This window comes from Engraulis encrasicolus, chromosome 4, assembly GCF_034702125.1.
Source record: "Engraulis encrasicolus isolate BLACKSEA-1 chromosome 4, IST_EnEncr_1.0, whole genome shotgun sequence".
In the NCBI taxonomy this organism is placed as follows: Eukaryota; Metazoa; Chordata; class Actinopteri; order Clupeiformes; family Engraulidae; genus Engraulis; species Engraulis encrasicolus.
Window position 1 is genome coordinate 312501 of NC_085860.1, and position 10000 is coordinate 322500.

Sequence of the window (10000 nt, forward strand, 5' to 3'; positions counted from 1 at the left end):
GCCCAATTCTATTGATTTCTATGGCCAAAAAATTGGGCGGGTTTTCCTGCAAAATGCCATTTTTACCCGCAGACAGCAACCCTAAGCAGCCCAATTGGGCGGGAAACCGCTCAATCTGACAACACTGCTCGGACAGCCACTCTGCACTATATAGACTGACCCTTCAGCACATTTCTTACTGGCCGTGTGTGTGTGTGTGTGTGTGTGTGTGTGTGTGTGTGTGTGTGTGTGTGTGTGTGTGTGTGTGTGTGTGTGTGTGTGTGTGTGTGTGTGTGTGTGTGTGTGTGTGTGTGTGTGTGTGTGTGTGTGTGTGTGTGTGTGTGTGTGTGTGTGGTGGGGGTGGTTGGGAGTCCGTGAGTGCCTGAATCTTCATGTTCTAGTGTTTTCGCTGGGTGAACTGGAAAGGTCAACAGTCCTTTTGCGCACCCTCTCTCTCTCTGTCTCTCCCCTCTCTCTCTCCTCTCTCTCTCTGTCTCTCTCTCTCTCTCTCTCCATCAGGTAACCTGATCTCATGCATGCAGGGGTGTGGTAAAATTAGACATCAAATAAATAAGCAGCAGCCCTCAGGGGCACAGGGGGACACACAGGTGCTGACTACAGTTCGTGTGTGTGTGTGTGTGTGTGTGTGTGTGTGTGTGTGTGTGTGTGTGTGTGTGTGTGTGTGTGTGTGTGTGTGTGTGTGTGTGTGTGTGTGTGTGTGTGTGTGTGTGTGTGCGTGCGTGTGTGTGTGCGTGTGTGTGTGCGATGAGTGAAAGATTGTGTGTGCACGCGCATGTTTGAGTGTGTTCGCCCATGTGGACAAAACTCTGTGTGTGTGTGTGTGTGTGTGTGTGTGTGTGTGTGTGTGTGTGTGTGTGTGTGTGTGTGTGTGTGTGTGTGTGTGTGTGTGTGTGTGTGTGTGTGTGTGTGTGTGTGTGTGTGTGTGTGTGTGTGTGTGTGTGTGTGTATAAACGTGGCGGTGTGTCTACTGTATGTGTGTGCGTGTGCACGTGCAGTTGTGTAAAGATTTCAAGGGTACATACGCAAGGGTGAAAAACAAAAAGTGATATTAATAGTTTCTATGACAGCATTTGTGTACAGCGTGTGCGCACATCACTGGTATGCCTTGGGGCATGAGTGAGTGTGAATGCATACGCATGCTCAGACTGTGTGCGTGTGTGAGTGGGTGTACGTGTGTGTGTGTGTGTGTGTGTACGTGTGCATGTGCGTGCATGCGTGCGTGCGTGCATATATGTGTGCATACAGTATGTCCTGTGTTTTCCCATGTTTACCTGTTTGGAGTCTGAAAGAGCATTATGTGAATATGTGCATATGGAAGTGTGCAAGGTTGTGTGTGTGTGTGTGTGTGTGTGTGTGTGTGTGTGTGTGTGTGTGTGTGTGTGTGTGTGTGTGTGTGTGTTGTACTGTATGTAAGTGTGCATGATTGTGTGCGTGTGTGTGTGTGTGTGTGTGTGTGTGTCTGTTTGTGCGCACTTGTGCGAGTATGTGTGTGTGAGTAGCACCCACGTGTAGGGACATATGCCGGTGGCAGGCGTTCCACAGGCACTCTGAAGTCGTCTTGGAAGAAGAGGAAGCCCACGATGGAGAAGAGGTAGACCAGGATGAGGGCCAGCACTGCCGTCAGCAGGATGGAGCGCCCGTTACGCGTCACGCTCTTGATCACGTTCAGCAGCGTCTCCTCGCGATACACCAGGTCAAATAACTGCATCACAGGAACACGCACAAGCATTATTGAGGCAGGCACGCACGCACAGTCTCCCATTGATGCTACGAGCACACATACACAGAGGGACACCCATGCACAAGCGCACATACCCACACACGCACGCATGCACACACGCACACCTCTTTGGAAACTTTGATTCTTGTTTTGGCAGTCTGTGCTTCGCTAAGCTTCTTTGCTGCTGGTTAGCCTTCTTTTGATTTCAGCAAAGCTTAGCAAAGAAGCTTAACAGACATGTCTGCACTGCTCCCGTTTCAATATCAACTTTCAGATCAGACCAATGATACCATCCTTTGCACATACAACATAAACAGGAGAAGCCTTCGCAGGATGTGGCATTCATATGCTGCTCTCAATTAAATTGTGAAGGAATGATATCACAGTGATTTGAATTTTCCTTTACAAAGCAAAACAAAGCAATGGAAATATTGAGCCAAAGCTCTGGCCATGCTTTGCTAAGCCCAGGGGGTTGACATCAAAGCAGGACGATGTCTGGAGCATTTCTAAGATGTGACGGTCATGATTAGACAGGATTTAGGCTACCCCCAGCCAACCGTGAGCCTACAATGCCGACTTCAACCATTGTTTCCCAAAGATTGAGTTAGGTGTGGGTTGCAGAAGATGTTTTTTGGGTTACCTCTCATGTTGCCCTAGGCCTAGTTCATGGTCTTCATCTAACCAAAAAACAGCGGCCCCATATGGATTTATGGCTGGATCAATTAGCCTACTGGTCATCTGGTTAAAATCTGAGTAATACTTTTCAGACTGTTATTCAGATAACTATAAATATCGTCCTAAATGTTCATTTTGTGATTCACTGACATTTTTTTTAATGACTTCGGCGGCAAAGGTTTGTGACTTATGTAAAATATGGATTTCCCAGAAAAAAAAAACTTTGGGTAACACTGACTTAGCTTGTTAAGCATGGCCCCTGTATTGTAAATGCAGATTTTGTTAAAAACGAAAGTTCGGGAGAAGCTCCTCTTCGGTTCTGCTCCCTCTCCTAATAACCGTCCGGGGGGTGTTCTCTCAGAGCTCGTAACCAGCATCGGGCTAGGCAGTTCAGCACCATGGCCAGCGACCTTGCCCAATACGCTATTTTGCTTTTAACCTATGCTCCTTGATTGCAGTTGGACCAGCGACCCCGTAAAGCACTTTTACGACCGGTCCGCCGCGTGGACAGTCATTCTCCTGCGAGAACCTGTGCGATTAGGCTATGTGTTTCAACCCTTTCGTCGGATCCGGTATCCGGTTCCGGATCCTGCAGAATCTTACGCAGTGGATCCGGTATCCGGAAGGATTCTAAAAATCAGGATCGGGTGCATCTCTAATGCATACATAGGCTACTGAATTCTAATTTCAGATAGCCCACTAATGGAATTAGCTAAAAGAATGGCAATGACAGGTCATAATGTATTTCTACATGATCTGTGCTATGTGGTAGTAGTTTAGTGATATGGTAGTTAAATAAGGGATAACGTTCAGCGAGGAAGTCCCTGCCGTGGAATAGTGTACAACAGAAAGATGCAGGACTGCCGGACTGTCAAGTGTCAAAGTGTCAGTGGGTGGGAGACGTGACGCCTTGTTTTTCCGTAACATTGGTTAAAAACCTACAAAACTGTTATTTTTCCTTTAAAAAACAAATGTCAATGAAAGAAGATGTGGTACATTATGTTTCATATTAGTCTTAGATGAGAAGAAACATTTTTGTTAAGATTTATGTGAAGGTTTATATGTGAAATATCCTGCGGTCTGACTGTAACATTAATGAAACCTGGAATATAATATATATATAAATTAACCAACAACATTTTGAATAATGTATGAAGCATTTGGCATGATTGCATAAATATTAACTTTTATATTAAGATATGTGAATGTGAAAAAAACTCAAGACAGTAATATTAACTACAAGTTCAATTTCGTAACACAAATTGCGTCCTGTGGGGTGACATGTATGTCAATGTTTGTGAATGGGCAGCTGCAAGGCCAACTACAAGGTTCTTAAAGACTGGCTCCTAACCAGTCAGTACCTCAGTTATTGATAAGTGCTCTGGAAATTTAAGGTGACTATTAACCTGTTAATATGTCTTCAAATTGCAATGTTTCTGTCACGCAATGCTTAGGTTCATTTTATGGTGTCCTGTGGTGTGACTGCTTTTATAGAAGGAAATAAAGTTTTTTTTATATAAATGAGAACACATAGTAAGAAGTAAGTGCTTTATTTTTTTTTTTAAATGTACAATTTTTTTTCAATCAATTTTTTCAGGAATTGGCAAAACTTTTTTTTTTTTGGCGTTATGCCCTTAAACGTCAACCACCCCAATATCAGCTGATGTCGCCAGGTAAAATACACTATGTCTGTTGTCATTGACAGCATGCTGTTATTCAGAAATCTGTGAAATTGATGCTGCAGATGAGGCATGGGATGGAGGCTGTGTGTGTGTGTGTGTGTGTGTGTGTGTGTGTGTGTGTGTGTGTGTGTGTGTGTGTGTGTGTGTGTGTGTGTGTGTGTGTGTGCACCTTGAACAGGCCCTTACCAGGAAACTGTAGAAGAACTCGTGCACGAAGAGGCCCAGCGTGCAGACCACGACGTAGGTCATGTGATACAGGAAGGCCATGTCCATCACCACCGCCTTGTAGCCGCGCGGAAAAGTCCCTCTGTTGCCAATGAAGCTCACCAGAAACATGATCTTATTTAGCAACTACGGAGAGAGAGAGAGAGAGAGAGAGAGAGAGAGAGAGAGAGAGAGAGAGAGAGAGAGAGAGAGAGAGAGAGAGACAGAGAGAGGGAGAGGGAGAGGGAGAGGGAGAGGGAGAGAGAGAGAGAGAGAGAGAGAGAGAGAGAGAGAGAGAGAGAGGACAGGGAGAAAGAGAGAGAGAGAGACAGACAGGTAGAGAGAGGGGGGGCAGAGATGCAAAGAGAGAGTGAGAGAGAGAGAGAGATACAGAGAGCGAGAAGGTGAGAGAAAAGGGAAGAATTAAAGAGATAAAGAAGAGAACGAATGAGGGAAAGGAGTGAAAGAGCAAAAGATGGAGAGATGCAGATAAAGCAACAGAGAAGGGGAACATGAGCTGGAGTGAAGAAATCAGACTCTTATCTGCGTCTGAACATTCTCACGCACCTACTAGATGCTGACTTCCATTTAACAGCCTATTCATTACACACTGCCACCTGTGCACACATGCATGCAAACACGCACACACGCATGCATGCATGCATACACGCACACACGACACACAAAAGACACACCCAGGGGCTACATTGTATTACACATAGCATTGCATGCGCACACACACTGTTCTACAATAACCCTCTCACTGGGGGAATACATTGGTCCTGTTCAAAGTTTCCGGAGGAGTTTTCACAACACATAGGCATGATGCACCTCTGCAACCCTCAAGCGGCTAGCTTGCATAGGTGGATAGGTAGAGCTAGCAGGTGCAGGTTAATAGACTCCTATGTAGCTTCCCTAGCATTCAAGAGCTGGATGCAAAATCAAAAACTGTATTTAACAAAGCCGAAAAAAGTAAATAAAACCGACAGACAAGGGACAAACGTTTCGGGTCTAGCCCATCATCAAAACTGGGAACACTGATGATGGGTTATATGTTTGTCCCTTGTCTGTCGGTTTTATTTACTTTTTTCGGCTTTGTTTAATACTTTATTTAAATACTTTAATATTTTGCATCCAGCTCTTGTGTGCGACTCCTTTCTTCCTTTTCGTCATACTGCTCTTGGAATTACGCACCGAGCGAAATGCTCAGGATAAGACATTGGCACGGACGCCACCCCACCATTGCTTCCCTAGCATTAACATTACACACCATGTTTTGTCCAAAACGACCACTCCCAAGTATCAGACCAGAACTAGTAAAAGAGTAAAAGAGAGTAGAGTGCTTTATTGTCACTATATAGATACTGTGAGATGTTGTAGCTTGATGAAGCTTTTGAGACAGGAGTGAAACATCTTCAAGCTTCAAACAAAAGTCCAGATGCGTACAAATTAACTTTTATGACCACCATCAGGGTGAATGACACTCTACAGACATAAAAACGCTTTATTCCCCTTTGTGTTCGCGTTTGTTTCCGTTTCTCTCTTATCTTCTTCCGTTCTCTCTTCTCTTCCACTCTTTTCCTGTCTTACTCTCGAATGCCCTATCAATAAACGACACAAAAAAACAAATCTTCATCTTGAATTTTCATTGAATTGCACCTTGTTGGGTCTGTTGATCTCTTGGCTGTGATTGGCAAACTAAGATCTGGTTGATGAGCCAGGCGTAACAAATGGTTAGAGAGATGGCAACTGAAACAGACGCAAAGGCAGGAGATGTTACAGACTTTCCTGGACCCACCGTCTGGCACCCATGGTGTGTGTTTGTGTGTGTGTGTGTGTGTGTGTGTGTGTGTGTGTGTGTGTGTGTGTGTGTGTGTGTGTGTGTGTGTGTGTGTGTGTGTGTGTGTGTGTGTGTGTGTGTGTGTGTAAGACACAGAACCATAGCGATATGGCACGCACAGACATTCCAAGAAAAAAAAACCCAAAAACAACAACAGAGCATGGCGTCACCCCTCCCACGCCAGGCGACAGACGCTCTTCACATATTGAGCAGGGACTCTCCGTGTCTCCTCATTAGAAGGGAAGCACACTGAGCAAATAGGGAAGCAGGCGTCTCTCGGCTCACATGAATGTGTGGCGTTGTGTTTCACATCGTGAAATCCGCCAAACATGAAACCAAGCAGGGGGTCACAGAGAGTGTTAGGAGAGGCACGCAAACCAGTTGTTGGACAGTTTTGTGGCCTCACTCCCTCTTGTGTGGTGATATGACATTCACAGAAGTACCATACAGTATCTAATCACTGATGCTCAATACAAGTATACTGTACACTGTCAACCAGATACTACAGTTGTGTGTGTGTGTGTGTGTGTGTGTGTGTGTGTGTGTGTGTGTGTGTGTGTGTGTGTGTGTGTGTGTGTGTGTGTGTGTGTGTGTGTGTGTGTGTGTGTGTGTGTGTGTGTGTGTGTCTTACATTAGCGGCCCCAAGTAGCAGTAGCGAGGGCCCTAGGCCCAGTGTGTATATGGATCGCAGGATGCCCACGAGGAGGAAGAGCCTGATGTTGCTGGGCCGTGGCAACAGGAAGAGCATCACGGTGCTCACAGCCATCGCCGCCCACAGCAGCACAGACAGGAATGGGGACAGAACTCCTGTACACACACACACACACACACACACACACACACACACACACACACACACACACACACACACACACACACACGCGTATGCAGGCACACACACATACACAATTTTAAACAACAAATCATGAATACTGATTTAAGAATATTTGTAGAAGATGGACCATGGACTCATGGCATGGGCAATACCTCACCTATCAAGTTTCACACAGTCTGTGTAAAAGGGCTACAATGATGTGTGAAAAACCTTAAGTTACTGAAATATCAGACGTGTCAGGAGACCAATACCCTGCTACAATTACGCCAAAGCTAATGTTCCGAAATGTCAGCAAAATATTTAGTCTAGTTTGACCATCCTTCTTGTAGCAGAGCTGCGCTTTAGCACCCTCTAAAAGCGAGTCCTCCAATTGCTGTACCAGAGACAATTCGTTAACCCATTGTGTCCTGGAGCGACATATACGCTGCATTCAAGTTCTTGAGATTTTAGCTGTTTTATTAAAGATGTGGGTATGTTAGAGCTGAATGAACACTATACTAGTGCAAAATGAAGGTTCTAGATTTTAAATGTAACCTATTTCATGTTTGTATGTGCTTCAGAGGCTGATATATTTAGGATTTAATAGGCAGCGGGCACCCTTTCCCAAAAAGGGCTTAGGACAAAATGGGCTAAGGAGGAGATGGTTCATAGGGGGTTTGTTCTGGAATCAACATGACGTTTCTAAGTGCATGTCTATCAGCTGCCACGCCCCTTTAGAAGACCAGTGGGGGTTCACAATGAAAGGAATTTCATGTGAAAGTAAAACCAATTTAGGAGACCTGATTTGATCCCACTTTGTTGCATCAGTGACACGAAGGAACGATCCATTTCGTTTACCATATTGAAAATATTTTGCCGTTACCCACCTTCATCCTCATCGTCTCCAAATGGGTAGAAGAGAGCCACCACCACGTTGACTAGTAGGGCCAAGTTGAAGGACATACTGCCCCACAGAGAGATGTGTTGGGAGAACCAGAATAGAGGACCATTGTCTATGAGGGGAAATGAAGGCATGCGCACACACACACGTCACATTTTCACACAGCATATTCCATAGCTTGTCAGGTTTCAAGATGAAGAATCTGATAAGGCCTTAGAACAAGATGACGTCGATATGCATATGCAATAGATATGCATACAGTGGTCGTCATGCATAATCTGCCATGACGAGTGCAATTTTCATTTGAAAGAACCCAATTGGTTTATATCATAATCATATAGCATAAAACAGATATTTAGTCAGTGGTTTATGACTTCATCATTATAGAATAGACCAGATGTTTAGTCATTGGTTTGTTTACCAGTGGTTCTCAACCTTTTGGAACAAACGGACGTCATCCTAAGCATGCCAACGCCCCCTTACTATTAAAACAATTAAATGCCCTAATGCCCCCACGACAACTAAGCAATGCCGCCTCTCAACTGTATCCTTCTGAACGCCCCCTAGGGCTCCCCAGTCCCCAACACCCCCTGGGGGGCTGTAGCGCCCCCCGTTGAGAAACACTAAATGATGCCATCATCTTACTGCGCATCTTCTTCTGCCACGTCATCTCGTTGTAGAGGTTGTCAAACTGCTGGAAGAAGTCGTTGACCTTGCTGCCCTGGTCGTCACGCTCGGTGGTGGTGAAGACGCGGACCATGGACTCCTCCGTCAAGTACTCGCAGATGCTGGGCACCGGGAACACGATCTGCTCCATGCTGCGGTCGTGACGCACAATCTGCCGTGACAAAGTAGCGGTACAACCAAAGACAAAGTCACTTATATGGGGGGCAATGTGGCTTGATGGACTAAGGGCGCCGTACCATTACAGCGGGGACCAGAGGTGTCAAAAGTAAAAGTAAAAGTACTTTTGTGGTGTAATTACAACACTAGCACATGGCATTACATAGCTGTTACACCATTTACTCAATTGTACCTAATGAGATGGATAGACTGTTTTATTACTGAAAAGCACTGAAAACCTAACAAGGACCCACCACAAACTTGATCCAACCAGTGCAGAGTTAGCTGATCGTAAGACAAGTACACAGGTCTACTGGTTACTCAGATAAGTTACTTGTGTTAGTATATATAAGGAAACTGTGTTTCTTTTTTTAACTTTTACTTTTAACACCTCTGGCGGGGAGGTTCTTTCCCGATCGATCCTGCCTCGTCTCTCTCTCGTCACTCATTTCCTGTTTCTTTCACTGAATAATAAAGGTATAAATGCCCAAATATACACAGTGTAATTTATTACCAATTCTCTATGTATTGAGCATTGCACAGAGGGTTGAAATTGTGTTTCAGCATACACCCAAATGTGCAATTCAGAATCAAGCAAATAGCACGCGCACACACACACACAAAACACCCAAACACCCAAAGCATGTAGACTGGTTTCACACCTGGTTTTAATAAGCTTTGGCAAATGACCAAAACGTATATGAAACTCATACTGAATTTTACAGCTTAAGTCATAAACCTCTTCTCTGTATTTTTAATGGTACTGTTCAATAGTCTTACTCATAAAAGTAATAATTGATAACCTAGTAGTTTATACCCAAGTCCTTCTCCATACCGTACCTCCATCTGGGCGGTGTATCTCAGTTAAAATTATGATATAATATTGTTCAATGTTCTAACAGGTCTTACTCATAGAAGCTTATAAAGGTAAATACTAGTTGTTATATGCATTCTTTTACTCCCCTGTTCAGCTCTGCAGCGTACCTTGATCTGGGCAGTGTGCTTGGTGTAGTATCTGATCTTAAAATAGTGTGATATTGTTCAATGTTCAATGTAAACATGTGATAGTGTTCAATGTAAACACTATTTCTTCTATTACACCACTCTGCTACTATTTGTTCTATTACATTTATTCCTTTAAACCCCTGTCCAGCTCTGTATCGTACCTTGATCTGGGCGGTGTGCTTGGCATAGTAATCTGAGAGCGTACCTCAATCTGGGCGGTGTGTTTGGCATAGTACTCTGATAACGTACCTCAATCTGGGCGGTGTGCTTGGCATAGTAATCTGATAGCGTACCTCAATCTGGGCGGTGTGTTTGG

The 10000-nt window shown here is 44.5% G+C and overlaps 1 protein-coding gene across 7 annotated transcripts in view; it reads right to left on the reverse strand.

Annotated features, from left to right (window-relative positions):
* The window catches only part of itpr2 (inositol 1,4,5-trisphosphate receptor, type 2), a 212954-nt gene that overhangs the window by 46335 nt on the left and 156619 nt on the right, over nt 1-10000 (reverse strand). For all 7 annotated transcript variants that reach the window (XM_063196410.1, XM_063196406.1, XM_063196408.1 and 4 more), the window contains 5 exons: nt 8482-8674; nt 7823-7948; nt 6753-6928; nt 4264-4428; nt 1507-1702 (listed from right to left, as the gene is read on the reverse strand). In XM_063196410.1, coding sequence (XP_063052480.1) covers nt 1507-1702; nt 4264-4428; nt 6753-6928; nt 7823-7948; nt 8482-8674 — 856 coding nt within the window. The remainder of the gene's footprint in view (nt 1-1506; nt 1703-4263; nt 4429-6752; nt 6929-7822; nt 7949-8481; nt 8675-10000) is intronic.